The sequence below is a fragment of the Hemiscyllium ocellatum genome, chromosome 8 (genome assembly GCF_020745735.1).
Source record: "Hemiscyllium ocellatum isolate sHemOce1 chromosome 8, sHemOce1.pat.X.cur, whole genome shotgun sequence".
Classification (NCBI taxonomy): Eukaryota; Metazoa; Chordata; class Chondrichthyes; order Orectolobiformes; family Hemiscylliidae; genus Hemiscyllium; species Hemiscyllium ocellatum.
The window spans coordinates 38,229,754-38,253,584 of NC_083408.1; the positions used below are offsets into that span (position 1 = coordinate 38,229,754).

The window sequence follows — 23,831 nt, forward strand, 5'->3', positions numbered from 1 at the left end:
TCACCTGGTACTGTACCTCCCCCAAACCCCAGCACCTAAAACTGTTACTTTCCTTCATTAAATATTGTGTTTGTCTGAGACTTAGGACTTTAGTTTCCAGACTACAGCAGCTGACCACCTTCACCTGGATAGCTCTGCTTTACAAGAGAAATGTAGAATAGAAGTAAGGTTTCATGTGTCTGAAGGAACTTTTACTGAATCTTGTACTCAATGTGGAACTTGGGCCAGCGTGGCAATCTTCAGAAAACCTGGTCAAATTGCTACAGTCTATGGGAACATATCCTCAGCTGTTCTCCGACTAAGTCCTTTATGATATCATAACTTGTGATGCTTAAGCCAATTGATTCAATTGGAGCATCATGCTTGTGCAGTTACTCTTTTGCTGTCATTATAAAAAGGAGGAGCTGGGAGCATCCTGCGTGCCAGTGTACGCAGGCAGTATTCTGGTTGATTATGATGGCCTCACATATCATAGCAGACTAAAGGAACTAAATAGGAATTTGGAAGATTCTACAGGGCAATTCCTTTATACCTGGAACTCTCCACTCCACCTTCAACACCATCATCCCCACCAAACTGATCTCAAAACTCTGTGTCCTTGGTCTTAGCTCTGCCCACTGCAACTGGATCCTCAGCTTTCTGACCCATAGACAGTAATCAGTAAAGATAAGTAACTGCACCTCCTTCACAATAATATTCAACACTGGAGACCTCCAAGGATACGTCCTCAGATCCCCTACTGTGCTTCATGTACATCCACAACTCTGTTGCCGAATTCTAAATGAATGCCATCTACAAGTTTGCTGATAACACCACCATTGCAGGACAAATATCTAAAAACGATGAATGAAAAACACAGAAGTTAGATAGAGGGCTAGGTGACTTGGTGCAATGAGAACAACCTCTCTCTCAATGTTGGCAAAACTAAAGAACTGATCATTGACTTCAGAAAGAAAGGTGGAGAACACTCCCCTAGCTCCATCAACAGAACAGAGGTTGAGAGGATCGAAAGTGTCAAGTCCCTCAGAGTGATAATAACCAACCACCTGACCTGGACTTCAGGCTGAGGGGTGACAAAATTATGAGGTTTACAAAATTATGAGGGGCATGGATAGGATAAATAGACAAAGTCTTTTCCCTGAAGTTGGGGAGTCCAGAACTAGAGGGCATAGGTTTACGATAAGAGGGGAAAGATATAAAAGAGACCTAAAGGGCAACTTTTTCACGCAGAGGGTGGTACATTTATGGAATGAGCTGCCAAAGGATGTAGTGGAAGCTGGTACAATTGCAACATTTAAGAGGCATTTGGTTGGGTATATGAATAGGAAGGGTTATGAAGAGATATGGGCCGGGTGCTGGCAGGTGGGACTAGATTGGGTTGGGATATCTGTCCGCATGGACAGGTTCGACAGAAGGGTCTGTTTCCATGCTGTACATCTGTATGTCTCTATAAGGCACAACACCTCTTATTCCTCAGGCAGCTCAGGACATTTGGCATGTTTGGGTGCATAACTGCCAGGTATGGCTACTGTTCTGCCCAGGACCGTAAGAAACTACAGAAGATGACATGCACAGCCCAGACCATCACAGAAGCCCACGTTCCTCCACGGACTCCATTAATATGGCTCGCTTCTGTGGAAAGGCTGCCAACATCACCAAAGACCCATTGCACCTCAGTAATGACCTCCCACAACCTCTTCAGTCAGGCAGAAGATGCACAAGCCTGAACACCAGCAGGATCAGGAACAGCTTCTTCCCAGTCTTTAATGTACTCTCTAGCCTCAAATAATGATGGTCTTGCTAACTGTCTAGCGCACCCTGTGCAATGTAACCTTTATGCTTCTGCCTAAGTCTCTTCAATCTGCACATTCTGGCTAACAATGACCGAACGCCCCGCCCCAAGCACCTGTCAATCACCGATCGAACGCAGCTCTCTGAACGACTGACAATCACCAATCAATCGCCCCGCCCCAAGCGCTTCATAATCACGTACCTCTGACCCCGCCCCGAGCCGCCGACAATCACTGATCGTACGCCCCGCCCCGAGCGTTTGGAAATGATCAACCTCGTGCCCCGCCCCTAGCGACTGTCAATCGACCTCACGCCGTGGCCCTCCCGGCTCACCCAGCATACTTCGGTTTATTGACGGCTGTCCCGTCCCCACGGTGAAGCAGAGGCGGGCAAAGAAAAACGCCAGCCAGCCAAAGGGTTGACCGGCGAGGCGGGTGCGGGGTTCGCGTCTGCGGCCCCTCGTTATTGAGAGAAGAGTGGGTGAGTGGCGCGAGGAACGACGCTGGCGATTCTGCTGAAATCTGGTGGAATGGGGGTTCGGCGCGAGCTAAATCAGTTGGAACCCAGCGCTTGCGCACTAATCGTTCCGTGGTCGGTATAAAAGGCGGAGTGGGGAGCATCCCTGGAGTCAGTGGGTACAGGTGGGTTGGTTAAGAGTCCCTCGCGGCCACGCTCGCGCTCCTGCATGTGGGCATGGCTCCCAGTAGTTGCTGATGACTCCTACCTCCTCAGTGTTAGTTCTTAGAAGATTTTGAGCATTCTTTCAAGGCACCACCGAGTGGTCTTTCACCCTGCAGGTTTTCCCGTTCCTTCTCGCTGCTGTTCACTATGTTTTAGTCTGTTCAGTGAGTAGTGTTGTAATCAGTTGATGTAATTAGCTAGCTCCATGCAAGGCTCAAGGGTTTAATTAAGCATCATTGCTAATGTTACCTTGCTGGCTTAAAAAGGATTTGGAATACTTATTTTTGAAGATGGTGTCCTAAAATTGAATATTAACAAATATTAATATCAGGTCTATTTGACAGAAGCTGATACAACTTTAAGTTGAATATGAATGTGTTGATGCCCGATGAGATTATTTTCCATGGTGACCCTTCCATGATTTTCTCTTTTCTACTTTTACTTTGAATTATCAAAATCTACAAGTGCATAGGGTTCTTAAAAATAATCAGAAGTATATATTTTATCTGTTTTATAGCATTCCTCAGAGCAGATGAGACACCTAGTTGGAGGGAGCAGTAGTGTTAGTGCAGTAAGGAGGCTGTAGAAGGACTTGAACAAGTTAGGAGAATGGACGAAGTGGTGGATGGGACACAATGTAGAACACTAAGAATGCACTTTACTGGCAGAATAGATTGTAGACTGTTTTGTAGAGGAAAGGATTTAGAAATCTGAAGCAGAAAGGGATTTGGGAGTCTTAGTTCAGGATGCACTTAAGGTTAACATTCAGGTTTAATTTGGAAGGCAGATTCAATGGCAGTATTTATTCTGAGGATTAGAATACAAGAGAAGGGATCAGGTGCTGAGGTTCTAATAGACTCTGGCCAGACTGGATTAGAAACACTAAGTATTTTTTCGGTTTCTTTATTGAAGGAAAAATGGGCTAGTTTTGGAGGCTAGCCAGGGGAGGTTCACAAGTGTGATTCTGGGATGAAGGGCTTGCCATATGGTGGCAGTTGAAGAACCTGAGTCTATATTCAGTGGGGTTTAGGAGGAGGGGGTGAATCTTGTTAAAACTCTCAAAATACAGAGAAGCTTGGATAGTGAATGTGAAGAATATGTATCCACTGGTAGGCGAGGCTAAGACCTTAGAGGCACAGTCTCAGAATGAAGGAATGACCCTTAAAATTCAAAATCGCTTCCATTCTAATCAGAAGATTGTGTATTTGTGGAACTCATTGCTGCAAAAGATGGAGGCCAGGTCATTGAATGTACTTGATGCAGTGGTTGACAGGCTCTTAATGAAGACATTGTTACTTACCAAGAGAAAGCAGGAAAATGGGGTGAGAAATATTGGCCATAATCCAATGGTGGAACAGACTCCCAAGGTGAAATGGCATAATTCTGCTCCTGCAGCTTTTGATCTTATGGAATTAATAATAGAGCAGCCTGCCAGTGGATAATTCTTAGTAACGGCAGTGAGCTTGTGCCAAGAGTGAAAATGGGTAAAAAAAATGACGTTTGCAGATGCTGGAGATCACAGTTGAAAATGCGTTGCTGGTTAAAGCACAGCAGGTCAGGCAGCTGCCTGACCTGCTGTGCTTTAACCAGCAACGCATTTTCAACCAAGAGTGAAAATGCCCTATCAGTGTTCAGATAAATAAGTAAAAATCTGCTTCATTATTATTAATTGAAGGGTTTGATTTTTGTTCAGCATGTTGGGAGAATCCCTTTTCCTTTGGATTTAGAGATTTGTCTCCATTTTATTTTATGCTTTTGAAGCGTAGATGTTTCCTATTTACAATAAATTTGCATCTTCTTGTTAATAAATGGGGTGAATGTAGTGAAAAGCTTGCTTTAAAACTCTGCACTGAATTCAAATGTTTACACTTATCTAATGTGCAACCTGTAAGATTAACTTTTCTGGAATTTCAGGGAAATTTTCTATGACATAAGAAAACTTGGAAGCATACAACACGACTTCATGTTTGTCTGGTTGTTTCTGAAAGAGCTATTCAAAAAGTTGTCCTATTTCCCTCTTTAAAAAGCAGAACGTGCCTTCAAGATTCTCAGAAACTTAGATTCTCGTGGCAATAGGGTCAATAACTGTTTCTTGTCTGTCTTGTACAAATTATCAAAATTTTTAAACACCCCTCCTCTAGTGATAATTGTAGCATCCCTAATCTCTTTGCTTGATCAGCAAAAACTCCTTTGAGTCAATCTTTTTAATGGAGGATTTTTTTTGCCTGTAACTTTTAGTTCCTTATGCATATTTCAGTGAATGTGATATTTACTGACAGTTTTATTCTGAATGAGCGATTTTTGTTTTATCACTTACAGAGTAAGAAGAATGGGCCTCTGACAATGCTAGGACTATCATGGGTAGCATCAGGTTCCACTATTTCTGTTATGGATGCCTTTTTTCTTCGTTGCTTTGGACATTTCTCCTGTTCATCTATTTCAATCTAAATTGGGAAAAATATACTTTCAGTAATGTGCCCTTCCAGGGGAATCCAGGAGTAGCACAGAAATTTCAGCCTCCAGTCATACAAAGTCATAAATGGCTTCCTGAATTTCAGCAACATGGTACTCCGTTTATAAAACCCATTAATAAAGAATTGAAAGAAATTGAGCTGTCTCCTGAGTTGGGTGAGTAATCGTTTTCTCTCGAACTGAATCTTCAAATGTAGTAATTGCAGGTATATTCACCCCAAAATGAAGCATTGTATAATCTGGGCAGCTCCTTTTATAGCAGCCAGAACACCACACTTTTTTGTCTAAAATTGAAATATTTAGTCTTTTTGTTCTACCTTCCAAACCAATGATTTACCACTTTGTCAAATCTGAATTTTGCTTTATTGTTTTGATGGCAAGCTGGTATAGCTTGGTGCCTTTTTGATTTACATGTTTGGCCACTTTTTGTGCAAAGTAAAGTTGTGTTAAAAAAAAAAGTCTTGAATTATTTTCTGTGGAGAATAGAAACCAGTGTGAAGTGGAGGAGAGACATCTTGAGACATGAAACAAACAACATTCAATAATTTAAACTGTTGCGTAGTCTCTGAATGATACTTCTGGCATGTGCAAATCCATTTGGTATCAGCTTGGGAGTGTAGTAACAGTTTTCCTTTACTTTGACCAGGAACACACTGGTCTTACACAGCAGTAGAATGTACTGAGACAAGATTGTAATGTTTTAAGGCTAAGTATTGTTGGTTTTCATGAAGTGTAACACTAGTGAACTGAGCTTTGTCCAAATGGCTACTTTTTTGAAAGAATTTGAAACATTTTTCAAAATAGAATTTTAAGGTTTTTTTTGTGCTGTATGACTCTTAGTCAAGTATTTAAACATTTCAGAAATGAAATAACTTTTTCTCTAGGATTTTACTAAAGTGAAATCTCCTTACTTTTCAGGAAGGATTTTCAATGAAGCTGATCAGGAGATTCGGGATATGGGATACCAGAAACATGCTTTTAATGTGCTCATCAGTAATCGTTTAGGTTATCATCGGGATATTCCTGATACCAGAGATCCAAAGCAAGTCTTGCCTTTTCAAAAATATGAAAGAATCTGCATTGAGTTATACATGGTGCAAGAGCTTTTTTTTTCAAAATATTGACTTGTTTTGAAAAATTGATTTTTAAATGCAATGATCTGGATATTGGAGGTTGAGGTGGAGGGCAAAGTCATGTTGTCTGTCGTTGGTGGCTAACTTCCTTATTCTAATGAGGTTAAGGCTTGGGTCTCCTCAAACTTGAACTTGTTTCCATTATCTGAAATTCCAGAAATCTTCAAGACAAGTGATTAGTGGGAAGTGGAAATTTTTTATTGTCATTGCACTTTTTAATAAAGCTGCTTGTTTTTCAGATTTGATATTTTCTTCAGCAAAGCTTTTAAATCAGTATAGTTTATTTTGCTACTTTCATGGATACAGAAAGGTCCAAGGACTGCTAATACATTTTGAGGAATTATATTTACAATAGAAGCATGTGTTTTATGAAAGTAGCTACCAGTTTTATTCAACTAAACATTGCAGTGAATTCTGGGAAAATGTTAGTTTTATTGTAAGCTGTCTTCTATTATAGATGTAAAGAGAAAAGCTACCCTGCCGATTTGCCATCTGCTAGTGTTATTATATGCTTTTATAATGAAGCAATATCAGCACTGCTTCGGACAGTTCACAGCATCCTGGATCGCACGCCTGCACACTTATTACATGAAATTATCCTGGTGGATGACAGGAGTGATTTCAGTATGTAATTTTTCTTTTTTTGCCTCCAGCTTTTTTCCTTATCTCTTTATTTTTTTTTAAATAGTAAATAATAAATATCTAAAATGTCTATTGTCGAATTGATTTCTTCATATACTATTCTGATCTTGTAAAATCTGCTCTTGAATTTTTTTTGCTTTAAAACCTCTTGGCTGGATAAAAGTAGGACTTTTAAGTTTGTTTTGACTTCATTTATCCCTCCCCGCCCAAATTATTATGCTTTGTTTTCTATATACAGTTGAATTAAAAGATGAGCTTGAGAAGTACATTGACAACAACCAACTTAAAAAAGTGAAACTAATAAGGAATGTAATGCGAGAAGGACTAATACGTGGCAGAATGGTTGGATCATCTCATGCAACAGGTATCTTGCTTGTGAAATATTTTTTCTTTGTTAATGCATTAAGTTTGCCCATGATGCATTCTTTAGGTCTTGCCTTAAAGTCTTATTGGATTCTTTTGAGGAGGTGACCAAGCATGTGGATGAAGGTAGAGCAGTGGATGTAGTGTACATGGATTTTAGTAAGGCATTTGATAAGGTTCCCCATGGTAGGCTTATGCGGAAAGTCAGGAGGCATGGGATAGAGGGAAATTTGGCCAATTGGATAGAAAACTGGCTAACCGGTCGAAGTCAGAGAGTGATGGTAGATGATAAATATTCAGCCTGGAGCCCAGTTACAAGTGGAGTTCCGCAGGGATCAGTTCTGGGTCCTCTGCTGTTCGTAATTTTTATTAATGACTTGGATGAGGGAGTCGAAGGGTGGGTCAGTAAATTTGCAGACGATACGAAGATTGGTGGAGTTGTGGACAGTGAGGAGGGCTGTTGTCGGTTGCAAAGATATGATGCAGAGCTGGGCTGAGGAGTGGCAGATGGAGTTCAACCCTGCCAAGTGTGAGGTCCATTTTGGAAGAACAAATAAGAATGCGGAATACAGGGTTAACGGTAGGGTTCTTAGTCAGGTGGAGGAACAGAGGGATCTTGGGGTCTATGCACATAGATCTTTGAAAGTTGCCACTCAGGTGGATAGAGCTTGTAAGAAGGCCTATGGTGTATTAGCGTTCATTAGCAGAGGGATTGAATTCAAGAGTCGTGAAGTGATGTTGCAGCTGTACAGGACTTTGGTTAGGCCACGTTTGGAGTACTGTGTGCAGTTCTGGTCGCCTCACTTTAGGAAAGATGTGGAAGCTTTGGAGAGGGTGCAGAGAAGATCTACCAGGATGTTGCCTGGAATGGAGAATAGGTCGTACGAGGATAGTTTGAGAGTTCTCAGCCTTTTCTCGTTGAACGGCGAAGGATGAGGGGTGACTTGATAGAGGTTTATAAGATGATCAGAGGAATAGATAGAGTAGACAGTCAGACTTTTTTCCCCGGGTACAACAGAGTGTTACAAGGGGACATAAATTTAAGGTGAAGGGTGGAAGGTATAGGGGAGGTGTCAGGGGTGGGTTCTTTACCCAGAGAGTGGTGGGGGCATGGAATGCGCTGCCCGTGGGAGTGGCAGAGTCAGAATCATTGGCGACCTTTAAGCGGCAATTGGATAGGTACATGGATGGGTGCTTAATCTAGGATAGATGTTCGGCACAACATCGTGGACCGAAGGGCCTGTTCTGTGCTGTATTGTTCTATGTTCTATGTTCTTTATTCTGGTCAAACTTCAGGCAGATGTGAAACTTTGCAGAACTTTAGAATATTTTTATTTGAAGTGGATGTTTGTTTTTTTTCCTGCATTTGTTCAGTCTTTTGTTTCAACTTATTTCTTTGGCCATGTTTTTGTTTCGTATGGTACAACGACCAGTCAAAATCAGTTTTTCTACAAGTATATAATCTTGAATTTTGATCTTAAACCACATTGGTTTAATACAGATGGTTGAACAAAGCTTATTTGGACATTTTTTCATTAAGACTTTTGAATCAGACTATATAAGGAAGAAAATATCATTCTGCTTGTTTGTTAACTCATTCAACAGTTGATATCTACCCTCTGTCTTTCATCATTAGCTGCCAACTATTTAAATAAGATTGTTAACCACATAGATGCAGATTTTTTTTTTGTTTTACCTAAAATAGCTATTCTGAGTTGCTAAGAAACATCTGCTTGCAATTAGCTGCATCTCTTCCTTCTGCACATCAGTACCTGTGAAGGCAGATGTAATTTATTGGCAAGCACTGAGTTTACTGCAACTAAGGGATACAACAACATTGCAATCTTCCTGGGAAGTTTGTTTTTTTTTGTATTCAAATCTGGAAGTTGTCGTATACCTGAATGGACTTCTAGCAGTTCACATTGAAGATTCGCCTGGGAATCCTGAGTTGATTCCCTCAGCACTTGCATCAGCTTTTACATGGATTCACTTGAAGGGAAAGTGCTAACTTTAAAAATGTCAAGTAACAAATTAAATGTTCTTTTTCAAAAAACTCTCCCCCTTTTTTTTGTTTGTTTTTTGTAGTTGGGCTCTGTGCTGATGAAAGAGCAGGTTCCCAGAAAACCTGATCACTATTTTTTTCACTCCTTGTTCAGTGTGCAATATAGAAGTAGAGGTTTAGTCCATGGTTTTTTTTTGCTCATTCATCAGCATACCAACAACTTGCCTCTAGGTTTATTGCTAACTGTGGAAATAACTTTCTGCACCACAATTCTACTTAACATTATTTGGAGATGCTGGTGTTGGGCTGGGGTGTACAAAGTTTAAAAATTTCAACAGGTTTAATTGGAAACACACTAGCTTTCAGAGCGACACAAATAGGCACACCCTCCACTTCACCTGATGGAGCTTCACTCCAAAAGCTAGTGTGCTTTCAATTAAACCTGTTGGACTATAACCTGGTGTTGTGATTTTTAACTACTTAGCATTGTTAGGAGTCATACAATATCCGGTTATAGTCCAACAGGTTGATTTGAAACCAACCTGTTGGAGCCTACTCCTTCTTCAGGTGAAGTGGAGGGTGTGCCTATTTGCCATAGGTCAAACTACTCTATTCATTTGTGGTTTAGCTTGAACTTCTGAATTTGTCTTTGTTCAAATTTTCTTTTGTTTTGATTTCTAGCTTGGATTTTAAAACATTTTTATTCACTACTTCTTTCTTTCAGGTGATGTACTGGTGTTCCTCGATAGTCATTGTGAAGTAAACGAGATGTGGCTGCAGCCTCTCCTAACTCTAATTAAGGAAGATCACCACTCTGTAGTCTGCCCACTGATTGATATCATCAATGCTGACACACTAATCTACAGTTCTTCTCCAATCGTGAGAGGAGGGTTTAACTGGGGTCTGCACTTCAAGTGGGATCCTGTGCCTGTCTCACTGCTGAATGGACCAGAAGGAGCAACTGAACCATTCAAGTACTAATCCAGTAATATTTGCTTCATTTTTTTAAGGGAGGATTGATCTAAAGAACTTCTATGTTGTATAGAAATATACAGATTACCACATGCCAAAACACTGTAAGATGAATTTTTGCTCACTGCCGAGTAGTCCTCCAACTAAAAAAAATTACTTTCTGTAGGCCTAAACATTTGGAGGTTATTGCAATTTAGCATGTGGTTAGACTGTATTCTTTGCATTCCTTCATTCAGATCACCTACAATGGCTGGAGGATTGTTTGCCATTAATCGGGATTACTTCAATAAACTGGGACAGTATGACAGTGGCATGGATATATGGGGAGGAGAAAACCTGGAAATCTCCTTTAGGGTAACTTTCCTTGCTGCCTGCTAATTAAAGAAATGATTTTTAAAAAATTATTATGCAATAACTAATTCTCATTTCAAATTGACTTTCCATTCTTGACTCTCTTTATCCTGTGCAAAATATTCAAAGTGACTTAGTTTTTGTTTTTGGCTTGGTCAGATCAGTAAGCACTTTCTATCACTTGTAGAAATTTTGTGTTTTGTGACAAAATTAGGTGATACCTGGTTGCAACTGGCTTTAAAAGTATAAACCTCCAAATACCTGGTGTTTTTGTTTTTTTAAATACCATTTTAAATACTTATCTATGCTAAACCTTATTCCTTTTGGCTCAGATTTGGATGTGTGGTGGGCAGCTGAAAATAGTCCCGTGTTCTCGTGTTGGACATATATTCCGCAAATGGCGACCATATGGCTCACCAGGAGGAGTGGATACCATGGCATATAATTCTCTGCGTCTTTCTCACGTCTGGATGGATGAATATAAGGTATATATTTACAAGGGGAGTTTCTTGTTATTTCTAATGAAGGGTACAAGAAACATTCAAATTGTATCTGGCAAACCTCTATGGCCAGCACCTTTAGCAGTAACATTTTTATTTAAAATGTTTCAAATATGTAAGGAACTTGATCAACCCTGGAAGGTTGAAGGTTTAAGTGAAAAGGTGAGAGCTTGAATGTTTTTCCCTTTTTCTTTGAAAGAAGGGCTAAAGGGTTCAAGTTTAGTGAGCTGTTCTACTAGTAATTAGTAACGAGCTTGAGGTGGTTGAGTTTAAACCCAAGGTTGAGTAGTTCGTTCAATATTTGGTGTCCAGAAGGCTAGCAAGGACTTGAATCATGATTTTTTTTTCTCTCTAGCATTCTGGATAAGCTAGATAGGATGCTACCAAAGAGAATATTTAAGTTGTTTGACAGAGGTTCAGATTGGGGAAAATGTTTCTACAATTAAGATACTTAATGCTTTTAGGCTGAGAATAGGTAGACTAAAACACAAATTGAGCAGGTCTGCACAGACATAACTACCACTAAAAATGCCCTAATCCCAACTTCCTGCACTTGACCATCCTTTGAATGTTATAAGATTGAAATGATCAACCAAATATTTTTAAGGTTGTAAGGTTTCCAGCTTCCACATAACTTTGCTGGCAGTGCATTACAGACTTCCACCAGCTGAGTGAAAAATGTTTTTCCTAATCTTCTCTGAATCTTCTGCACCTTATCCTAAAAGTTTGTCCTTATGATTGACCCCTCAACCAAATGAAACAGCTGTCCTCTGGGCCTTGTCCATACCCCTCAATCTTGTTATATCTCAACCATGATCCTTCTGTCTTTGCTCAGAAGAACAGAGTCTAGGCCTATCCAGTCTTTCCTTTTTATGGCTTTGTTTCCCTATCCTGGTGAACTTCCTCAGTACCACCACTAGTGTTGTTATCAACTTTTCTGTAGTGAGGTGATCAGAATTGCACACAATGGTAGTGTCAGAACTCTACTAATGTTCTGTACAACTCAAACATTCACCTTTGTTCTTGCTTTCATCAGTTGTGGCACAGTACAAGTTTATTCACCTGCTCTGCTGACTGTGGGATCTATGAATAATTACCCAATATTCCATTGTTCCTCTAAGCTTGGTGTCCTGGCATTTGTTAAATACTCCATCTTGTTTCTTCAAAGTGCATCACCTTGCATTTATCAGGGTTAAATACAATGTGTCACTGGACTGTCCATCTGACCAACCCATCTATATCTTCCTGTAACCTACGTCCATCATCTTTGCTATTAACCATGAGAGCAATCTTGGTGTCATCTGCAAACACTTGTCTCCACATTTCCTTCTGTATCATTTATGTATCTAACAAACAGTAAGGGTCACAGTACTGATCCTTGTGGTACATCACTAAACACTGGCCTCCAGTCACTTGGGAAGCTACACCTGTGAATTATTGCATGATTTATTTTTTTTTTACTGAAGTAGGTGTTCGGGTGTTTACAAAACCCTAGTTTTGGATTTCAAAGTTTTTGAAATAAACTTGCAGGAAAAACTCTAAAAATGAGGTTGATGTGAAACATTATAAAAATGTGTGGGAATGGCTACTTTGACCACATGAACACTTGGACAGGATAAAAATTGATGTACTAGTTCACAACGTTTCAGAGGTCTGTGTCAAATTGTTTCCTACGTGAGCTGGGCCCAATAATTTGTTATTACAAAGTAGAAGCAGCAATCCAATTGGAGTCAAGAGGAGGGTCCAAGGCATAAACTGGAATCCTGCTCTCTCTTTAGAAAGAAAACAGCAACTGACTTGAACTCCCCAAATTTTAGATATTGGCAATCCAGTAAACTGATTTGTCATGTGACAAACACAGGCACATCAGGCCCTGAGGGGTCACCTCAGTTGAAAGGAATGATGCCAAACTGACGATCAATTTCCATTGTGAAGAGAGAGTAGGAGCATTTACTGTTTGTTATAACATGAATTGAGGTTTTTGTTTTCTCCCAGAGTTAGCAGGAGGCAGATGGCTTGTCGCTAAGCTGCTTTTCGGCTTTAGCTGTAATACCTATACAATGCAGGGGGTTCAGAAGCATTGAAAATGTCATGTGATCAGCCCAGGCTGTTTTAAATGTCCCAAGATTATTAATCTTCAAGATAACTTTCAACCGAAATCTGTAGAATTTCTTCCATGCTCTCTGGCCATTTAAATTTGCTATAACCTTTTGTAGAGGGCAATAACTGCTTACTTTATTTTCTTTTTAAACTTGGATTTTTTTTTAAAATTGCTACTATAACAAGTCAAAGCACAATTGATGAATCAAATCGCTATCTTTCATAGTTAGGTTGCATTCTTCTAAACCAAATCATAACACAACACATTCTTGTTTTTCTTAGCACACCAAAAATCACATCACAGTTGTACTTTTACAAATCTCCAGAGACCAGTCTAAAATGATTCTTGGCTCCTGAGGGTTTATTTCTTTTCTATATCTCCGCTTCCAACTGTCTCATCAGTTGAGATTTTTTTAACTCCAGAGATGATTCTTCTAGCACTCTTGGTAATCCTAATCAAAGTATGAGCCCTCTTTTGCATTCTCGTGTGGTGAACACAACATTTTGCTGACTATAACTGCCATACTTTGCCCAGATCTTGATAGACTGGTCTAGCCTCTTTGGCATGGTCAAAGATATTCCCAAACTCCCTAACATGAATTTTGTGGGCTTTTTATGACAATAAGCATAAATCGGCATTTGAGATGCCACCTCTCTAGCAAGTAAATGGGAAACTTTTTAGTGTACCTGCTTACAAAATACTATCAGAAGTGTGGTGCTGGAAAAGCACAGCAGGTCAGGCAACATTTGAGCAGAAGCATTGACATTTTGGGCATAAGTCCTCAGGCATTTCTGATAAAGGGCTTATGCCTAAAATGATTTCTCCTGCTCCTCAGACGCTGCCTGATCTGTTGGTTTTTTTTCCCCCCAGTGAAATGATCGATGCCCCCTTTTAATCGCCATGGGGAAAACCCAGGCTTGTCAGGTGGGACTTCAGAAACTGTGACATGACCCTTTTCACTTTTCTAATTTTTAAAAAATTAGACTGACCCAAAACTTAATCATCTTAGTGCTCATAATTATGATCAGATTTGTATTCTATTTAGTCTTTTCTGATGTGTAATACATCAGAAATGACATGGATTATTTCAGTATCAGTGTGTTAAAAATGAGCACAAATACCTTTTTGATTTATTTACATTCTAATAACAATTACTATTTCAGTAACTAAGCCAGATGTAAAATGTGAACTGTATGATGTATGAACTGTTCCTAAGTGTCTTTTAACAATAGTTTTGTCTTAAGAGTAGGCATGGTTTTCCTATATATATCAGACCAAATGAACTGTTTGAAATCCTGACCATAGGAAACCACACTGAGAGCAAAATCAAAATTTCAGCTAGAGTAAGGTTTCCTATTTGAGGTACTGGCCAAATTGTGTAATTATATCTTGCTATAACTTATTGTTTCTTTTAGGTTAGCAGTACCTTCAATCTAACATGCTTTGCCCTTTTTTTTTAAATCTGAAGTTGTGTATTTCACTTTAGAAAGATCAACAAATATTCTGTTTGAAACAAGCTGATGTTCTACCTATGCATGGTTGGACAAGATTTTATAATCCTATGGGATGAGAAATTCTACAGAAAGTATCTGCTCCCGAGCTGCTACTAACCAGCAACACTAATGTGGTCATTTTATTGAGTATTGCTCAGTCACATGTTCAATGTGCAAGGTTTCTTTGCTTGTATTTAAATTGGAGAACAGATTAATAGATTACCTGTCCATCTCAACTAGTCAACCATAACCTGGATGAACAAAATTTGTTGGTTTAGGTCACTAATAAATCAATATCCCCAAGTTTTCATTAGCAAATGTGTTCATAGAATAATATTGGCATGCCAATAGGATGACTAGCAGACTTGAAGTTTGCTTTTTATAGCAATAGCCCTTTTTTTGCACTTTATTTTCAGTTCTTTTTTAAATTTGATTTTGATTTAAGGTATTAACATTTTATACTTGACTGGGTGGATAACAATCGTCCTGCAGTCTGAAGCTATAGCTTGTGATATAAACAAGCATGATCTGCCATCCTTACCCGACAGGTATTTCTAGCTGGGATTTTTTTTGGCATAGTGATTTTTACAACCTAGAACTATTGGCTTCATGACCATCCAGATTTGGATGACTTGTCCAAGCAGCTGGTACTGCTGTCACAGATGAGGATAGCTATGTCACTAACTGGGATCAATTTTGGCAGCTTCCTAATAATAAAGACAATAAAAGCCATGAATTTATCTCTAACTTAATTTTTTTGTTTTAACTTCAATTTGTAGCAATGAACTGGATTGGTTTAAGTGTAAAACCCAAGAGATCTGCTTAAAATTATTTACAGTTGTGGTCTATTTTTTTTTCATGAGACTGATCCCTCAAGTTCATTTCCTTGGCCTGTGCATGCGATGTCTTAATTTTTGCAATGTATTGTCCTTTATTTTTCCCTGTAAGTTACAAGGGTATATTGCGTAAAAATATAAGCTATTGATCGTTAGTCCGTCCATCCGTCTGACCGCCCTACCTAATGAAATAGTATTAAAGCATGATGGGCACTGTTGAGATGTTACATGGAGCTTTTAGAATTGAAGGAAGCCAGAGGCTATGACCAGTTCTTGACTTACCTTTTTTTAATTCTGTCTCAGATGGAGGTCATAAATGGAAACCAAATTTGAATATAATGCTTTATTGCAAACTTTAATTACAAGTAACATGAATTTCATGTAGCTTTTGTTGGAGGGGTTATGAAATGGATTGTAAGGACATTCCCTGGGTATAAAAATATCTAAGGTATAGTCAGGATAGATAGAGTGAATCCTTACAGTATAAAGGCAGTACGAGTATTCTGAAGAGGGAAATTAGGAGGGCAAAGAGGGTCATGAGAGAGCTTTTGGCAAATAGTTATTGAGAATCCAATGTATTTTTACAAATACATTAAGGACAAAAGGGTAACTAGGGAGAAAATAGGGCCCCTCAAAGATCAACAAGACTCTTTGTGTGGAGCTGCAAGAGACGGGGGAGATGCTAAACCAGTATTTTGCATCAGTATTTACTGTGGAAAAGCATATGGAAGATATAGACTGCAGGGAACTAGATGTGACACCTTGCAAAAAGTCAAAATTACAGAGGATGAAGTGCTGGATGAATTGAAATGCATAAAGGTGGATAAATCCCCAGGACCTGATCAGGTGTACCCTAGAACTGTGTAAAGCTAGAGAAGTGATTGCTGGGCCTCTTACTGAGATATTTGTAGCATCGATAGTCACAGGTGAGGTGCCGGAAGACTGGAGGTTGGCTAATGTGGTGCCACTGTTTAAGAAAGGTGGTAAGGACAAGTTCGGGAATGATAGACCAGTGAGCCTGATGATGGTGGTGGGCAAGTTGTTGGAGGGAATCCTGAGGGATAGGATGTACATGTATTTGTAAAAACAAGGACTGATTAGAGATAGTCAATGTGGCTTTGTGCGTGGGAAATCATGTCTCTCAAACTTGATTGAGTTTTTTGAAGAAGTAACAAAGGATTGAGGACAGAGCGGTTGATGTGATCTATATGGACTTCAGTAAGGTATTTGACAGGGTTCCCCATGGGAGACTGATTTAGTAAGGTTAGATCTCACTGAATACAGGGAGAACTAGCCATTTGAATACAGAACTGGCTCAAAGGTAGAAGAAGCAGGGTGGTGGTGGAGGGTTGTTTTTCAGACTGGAGGCCTGTGACCAGTGGAATGCCACAAGGATTGGTGCTGGGTCTTCTACTTTTTGTCATTGACATAAATGATTTGGATGTGAGCATAAGAGGTACAGTTAGTAAGTTTACAGATGACACTAAAACTGGAGGTGTAGTGGACAGCGAAGAGGGTTACCTCCGATTACAATGAGATCTTGATCAGATGGGCCATTGGGCTGAGAAGTAGCAGATGGAGTTTAATTCCGATAAATGTGAGGTGCTGCATTTTGAGAAAGCCATTCTTAGCAGGACTTGTACATTTAATGGTAAGGTCCTAGGGAGTGTTGCTGAACAAAGAGACCTTGGAGTGCAGGTTCATAGCTCCTTGAAAGTGGGGTCGCAGGTAGATAGGATAGTGAAGAAGGCGTTTGGTATGCTTTCCTTTTATTGGTCGGAGTATTGAGTACAGAATTGTGAGGTCATGTTGCAGTTGTACAGGATATTGGTTAGGCCACTGTTGGAATATTGCATGCAATTCTGGTCTCCTTCCTATCGGAAAGATGTTGTGAAACTTGAAAGGGTTCAGAAAAGATTTACAAGGATGTTGCCAAGGTTGGAGGATTTGAGCTATCGGGAGAAGCTGAACAGGCTGGGGCTGTTTTCCTTGGAGTGTCGGAGGCTGAGGGGTGACCTTGTAGAGGTTTACAAAATTTGAGGGGTATGGATAGGATAAATAGACAGTCTTTTTCCTGGGGTTTGGGAGTCCAAAGCTAGAGGGTATAAGTTTAGGTGAGAGGGTAAATATTTAAAAGGGACCTATGGGGCAGTGTTTTCATGCAGTGGATGGTGCATGTGTAGAATGAACTGCCAGAGGAAGTGGTGGAGGCTGGTACAATTGCAATATTTAAGAGGCATTTGGATGGGTATATGAATAGGAAGGGTTTGGAGGGATATGGGTGGGGTGCTGGCAGGTGGGACTAGATTGAGTTGGAATATCTGGTCAGCATGAGTGGGTTGGAGCAAAGGGTCTGTTTCCATGTTGTATATCTCTATAACCAGCACCTTGATTTTGTTAACACATTTTTTTGTCTGTTCCCTTCTAAAATGCGTAAGTTATTTTCCATTTTTCAGGAACAATACTTATCCTTAAGACCTGATTTGCGGAAACAAAATTATGGTGACATTAGCGAGCGTTTGGAACTGAGAAAGAAACTGAACTGCACATCTTTCAAGTGGTACCTGGACAATGTATATCCAGAGATGAAAATTAGCGGACTTAATGGAAAAGCTAGAATGCAACAGCCACTATTTATGAACAAAAATCCTAAACGGTCTAAAATACTACAGCGGGGAAGGGTAAGATTCAACAGACCTCAGTTGATTTATAAATAAAACTTGACTTTTCAGATGCTTCCATGATACATTTCCTGTGTATTTTCTGTAGAATCTAATGCAACTAGGGAAATGGGAACAAGATCCAGAATGTTCAACTTAGTTTGGTTGCTTGCTCAGTGAGAGTTGTTTATTCCATTTCACTTTTTTAAAAAATCTGAATCAGTTTTTTGGAGGTGATTTGCAAAATGGCTATAAAAGTATTCAGACTCAAGATTTCAATTTGCTTTTTAGCAAGCAACCAAACTAGAAAACAAATGAGGTCTGTAGATTCTAGGGTCTCTTCATTCTTCTCTGCTGCCTTTTGTGGATCTTCACCTGCTGCTTCCTCAGGCTTGGCTGCTGATCTTGCTGACGTTGAATTGTTATCTTTCTGCATTGCCTTTGCATTTGAAGTAACGTTTGAATAACTCCCAGCATACTATTTGTGTCAATGCCATAACAGAATCTGTCAGGAACTGAGGAGAACAGCATTTCAGTAACCGGTGTATCTGAACCCTCGCGTCACTGTGATACCTAAACTGTATGCAATGAAGGCTTACTACAGTGTTACTTCGATGTATTTAACCATATGCAATTGAACATAGCGTGAACACTCTGGAGTAAGGCACTGTTATAGCTCCTTCCCTTGAAAAGGCACCTTGCACAGAACATGTCTTCGCATATTTAATTACAGTTCAACTGTGGAACATGTTTTCAGAAGTGTTAGCCTGATTACATCATATAGTTGATAAGAGGCCACTAGTATGGTCAGTGCTTGAAGCAACAATTTTTAACATTCATTCTTAGACAATGGAGGAACCTGGTAATTTAAAATGATGCCAGATGGATGGCATTCCTGAGTGTGATTTAATTGTGCCAATGAGAGGCCTGCAATTGGAAAAAAAATCATTCCAAGGGTGATAGGGGGAACAGTAACTTTGGCATGTGATTGCAACCACTTGGTTTTGGATCAAAGTTGGCAAGCTTTCAACTTCATGTTCTTGTGACTTGCAAGCTCTACCTGAGACACAACTTGGTTTTTAAATATATAATCACTATCTTTTCTTTTTGGTTTTTTTTTTTTTGCTTTGCCGTCCCTGTCACCCTGATGTTTTCAGCACTTTTTGTTTTCTCTTCCTATGTCCTCATCACTCTGACACTTGACCCATGTATAAGGCAGTGTTAGATTTCATAGATCACTGTCCCTAAGGTTCTCTTTCTGTCATCTATGAAACCAATCCTTGAATTGCTTTCCTTTTGTAAATATTCCCTAAGTTACCCCAGGGCAATGAGCCCATCTTATGTGACTTTCTTTTTCTCTCTCTCCCTCTTGCACATATTGTCTTTGAACGAGGATAGCTCCAAGTACGGACCATGCCCCATACAAATGCCTCAACAGCAGTCCAACTGATTAGGTATAATTTATGACTGACCGACTGTGTCCACACACAAGCAGGACCAAAACCCTGACTGTAGCCAACTCTCTACCATAGAATTTGAGCAATCCATTGATCCACCATCATCCAACTAAGCACTGTTTCCTGTTGCTTTCAGATATAGTAATTTTGGTTGAAGTGCATGTGGTGTGTTTACTACATAGGCTGCTGACAATATGCTATAATTGGACACTGACAGTGTAGTATCAGTGATTTATGTCCATCCCATTGACTCAGTGACCAGTGATCAGCTAACAGCCATAAGATTCCTCCTGTTGTGTCCTCCCCCTGTACATAGTAATTTGACAGAAGTTAGTGGCTGTCCAAGTTCCAAAGTCATATTGCAGGACAGAAGTAGTCAGAGTAGGCAGTGTGATGAGGCTGCTGTAGCGAAGGTTGGGACAAGCAGTCAGTGAGTTGCAGCCATCAAATACTTGCTCTGATTTTATAAGTTGAACAAGCTTTATGATGGAGATGGAGAAAGCTGATTGGTATTCAAGAGGATTCTAAAGTTTGAATTTAAACCTTTGAAGGAAAATCTGTTTCCTCTTGATGTTGAGTTCTTTCTTTCTCATGTCTGTTTATCCATACCCCTTCAGGAAGGGGAAAGTTCAGATTAGTTTTACCTGACTGAGCTTTCTCATTTTTGTATTATTTGTACAGTTTTATTGTTCTGAATATGGGATAATATTGTTCCTATTTATAGGTGCAGTGGAAAATACTGGCTTTAGACTGAAAAATTTTTTCAGAAGTCACTCAGGACTCCACATTAACATTTTTCTCTTTTTTTTTAAAAAACAGACTTTTAAATCCCAGACCTGCTGAGTTTCTCCCTTTATTTTCCCTCTACCATCCATTGTTACTAAGTATTTATTATTCCCAAAATTGTCTGTAACACAATACTAATGGATGTTGGTTTTTTTGATTTAGACTGTTATCATGATTATACTGGGATAAAGTAGGATTTAATACCACAATCATTTTGCTGTGGAGGGTGGATGTCTAATTTTGATTCTTCAGAAGTTGAAGGGATGATATTAAAGTGCTGTTGGTCCTGTGTGTGAACTATTTTTTTTATTTAATGTCAAGGTTACTACACCTCCTGTTATACCCTCATCATTCACTTTTTTTTTAAATTTGACTAACTATTTGAATGATGTTTTTCTTCCCTATAACTGCTTCCTTTTTTTTTCCTCAGCTAGGCTGTTTGGATATAATGAAACCAATTGTAGGGTACTCATTCTATAAATCAGAATTTCTATATGTACACACAAACAAAAATTTCTGGTTAACCAAAGCTACTCAACATTTTAAATGTATGAAAATAAAGTGCATCATCACTTTAATACATTTTAAAAACTGGCTGTATCCAAGTACTGATTGAAAACTGTAATTAGGAGCATTTGGCATACTTTCAACTTAAGTTCTTGTGGTTCTGTTCGCCGAGCTGGGAGTTTTTGTTGCAAACGTTTCGTCCCCTTTCTAGGTGACACCCTTGGTGCTTGGGAGTCTCCTGTGAAGTGCTTCTGTGCTGATTCCTCTGGTGTGTCTCTGCCACTTCTGGTTGTCAGTCGCTGTCCGCTGCAGTGGCTGGTATATAGAATTTGTGGATGAGTGCCATGCCTCTAGGAATTCCCTGGCTGTTTTCTGTTTTGGCTTGCTCTATAATAGTGGTGTTGTCCCAGTCAAATTCATGTTGTTTGTCATGAGTGTGTGGCTACCAAGGATAGCACACGAAATGAATCGACCAGCTATCCTTAATAGCCACACACTCAGATGACAAACAACATGAATTTGACTGGGACAACACCACTATTGTAGGGCAAGCCAAACAGAACAGTCAGGGAATTCCTAGAGGCATGGCACTCTAGAATTTGTGGAACCACAACAACGCACACCCGAGCTACAAATCTTCTCTCAAATTTTCAACTTGAGTGTTTGTTTGTTTTAAAATTGCCTGTAATACCTTTACTAAAACAAGACCATCCTTTTGGAGTAGTATTAGATAATTTTAGTTAAAGTGGAAGATTAATCTTAAAAAGCAAAACAAATCAAATTTCTCTTTCATGTAATGCAAGGAAGAGCAATAAAACTGTTAACAAAATTGCCCTACCTCCCAGCACCAGCGACCTGGCTTTGATTCTAGCCTCTAGTAGAAATTGTCTGGGTAGAGTTTACATGTTCTCCCTGGCTCTGTGTAGGTTTCCTCCCACAACCCAGGTATGAAGATTAGGTAGTGTGGCCATGCTTTTAAAAAGAAAATTAACTTGTACAATACACAGCTATGTGGGAATCTGCAATTCACAAAAAAAACCATATCGCTTGTAACCTAAAGTGGAGGCCGCATTTATCTGTGCAGGTAGCAATCAGCTGAGCTTAAAGTCTGTATGCCTCCAAAGTTTAAAAACCACACCACCAAGTTATAAACGTGTTGGACTAATTGGAAGTGCTAGCTTTTGGAGGGCTGCTGCTGCAGCAGGTGATGGTGTAATCCACAATTGTAAGACACAGAATTTATAGCAAGAGTTTACAGTATGCTGTAACTGAAATTACACATTGAAAAATACCTTGATTGCTTGTTAAGTCTCATGTTAGTTTCACTTCTTTCATGTGTAAATCACAAACTTTTTATTTACAAGTTTACATTCTCAGGTTAACCTAGTGTTGTGATTTTTAACTTTATACACCCCAGATCAATACTGGCACTTCCAGCTATTCATTCTTTTTGAATGACCTGCCCAAGTAGGAATTGTTATGACTTTGACTACAGGAGTGCACTGGAAATCAAGCTCTACTGCCCATAAACTGCACAAAGTCTGTCTTTGCCAACAAAACTGGTCCATTTGTTTTTCCTTACCTTGACGTTTTCTTCAATAAATTCAAACATAAAGGAGAGTTATTAGAAACAACCATATGCTTTAAAGACCTAGCAAACTGGTTAATTCTGCATGGTAGCTTGATCATTAACTACATTTCTCTTTTAATCCTAACACATTCACACACTTTTATAGAGACAGAGTTGAGACACACTGCTTTGTAGGAGTCTTAAACTAAAAAGGCTGTTCCTTAACAATAAGATCACATTGCTGTCAGCTCGAAAACAATGGAAGATCAGTCTGGGTAGCAAGTCAGATTATGAGGCTCAAGATTAAGTTAACGGTTTGGTTTGTGGAGATCAGAGATATTAATTCCTGGATCTATCCTTGGAGAAATACTTCATCAAGCCATTAGGGGCAGCACGGTGGCTGAGTGGTTAGCACTTCTGCCTCACAGCACCAGGGACCTGGGTTCGATTCCAGCCTCGGGTGACTGTCCGTGTGGAGTTTGCACATTCTTCCCCATGTCTGTGTGAATTTCCCCTGGGTGCGCTGGTTTCCTCCCATGGTCCAAAGCTGTGTAGGTTAGGTGAATTGGTCATGCTAAATTGCCTGTAGAGTTGGGAGGAATGGGTCTGGGTGGGTTACTCTTTTGGAGGGTTGGTGTGGACGAGTTGGGTTGAAGGGCCTGTTTCCACACTGTCGGGAATCTAATCTACTGCAAGGGTTAACTTTTAGAGCGAGATGGCGTAGCTTGTTTGTAATCTATGCACAGTATACCAATACATCAGAAAGAAGCCAGACGTAATGAAGGTTGCTTAGCAACAGCCCCATCACTCAGCACCTTCCAAAACAATTTCTTCAATTAGTAATTAGTCATTTCAGACCATTTTCTCCTGAAGTCACTTGGCTTTTTGTAAATTTCAGACAATCCCTAGTTCTTTTGATTTTCATGTTCCCAAAAGCCATAGTAAACCACTTATAACCCTGAACTGCTGTGCTCTTCCAGCACCACTAATCCAGAATCTGGTTTCCAGCATCTGCAGTCATTGTTTTTACCTCACTTATAACCCACTCAAGTTAAAAACCAGTAAAAATCAGGTAACATCTGCAAAGACAAACTAAGTTACATTGACATCTTTGTTGCAACGGGGTTTAATCAAGTCTGGAAGTGATGTACAGCTAGAGACATCCAATCATGTTACTGACTAAAATCAAAAGGAATTTTTTTTTCTGGCCAAACACTTAATATGACAGTTTGTTTGCTGGTGCCTGTGGTGCTTTCAGTTAGAAGCCATATGAATATATTCAATCAACATTCTATGTGGTTTATTTATGTACAGTTAACGTCTGGAGATATGTCCAAGCTAACCATTAAAGCATTCATAACATGATGCAAAATTCAACTCTTTGGGCCGTGTGTCCCCAAGCATACCAGAACTCGCTGTTTTTCGCATACATTTAATGACTTCATCCTGGGCGCACATTTGAAGTTCACAGCCAAAACAAAACTTTGAATTATAGTAAACATTGAAGAAAGTAG

The 23,831-nt window shown here is 39.6% G+C and overlaps 1 protein-coding gene across 2 annotated transcripts in view; it reads left to right on the plus strand.

The window, feature by feature from the left end:
- Window positions 1-2,088: 2,088 nt before the first annotated feature.
- LOC132818118 (polypeptide N-acetylgalactosaminyltransferase 11-like) overlaps window positions 2,089-23,831 on the plus strand; it is a 50,168-nt gene continuing 28,425 nt past the window's right edge. For both annotated transcript variants that reach the window (XM_060828824.1, XM_060828823.1), the window contains exons 1-9: window positions 2,089-2,271; window positions 4,792-5,100; window positions 5,863-5,986; window positions 6,535-6,701; window positions 6,958-7,083; window positions 9,809-10,058; window positions 10,293-10,410; window positions 10,740-10,892; window positions 17,794-18,018. In XM_060828824.1, the coding sequence (XP_060684807.1) occupies window positions 4,830-5,100; window positions 5,863-5,986; window positions 6,535-6,701; window positions 6,958-7,083; window positions 9,809-10,058; window positions 10,293-10,410; window positions 10,740-10,892; window positions 17,794-18,018 (1,434 nt within the window). In that variant the 5' untranslated portion in view covers window positions 2,089-2,271; window positions 4,792-4,829. The remainder of the gene's footprint in view (window positions 2,272-4,791; window positions 5,101-5,862; window positions 5,987-6,534; window positions 6,702-6,957; window positions 7,084-9,808; window positions 10,059-10,292; window positions 10,411-10,739; window positions 10,893-17,793; window positions 18,019-23,831) is intronic.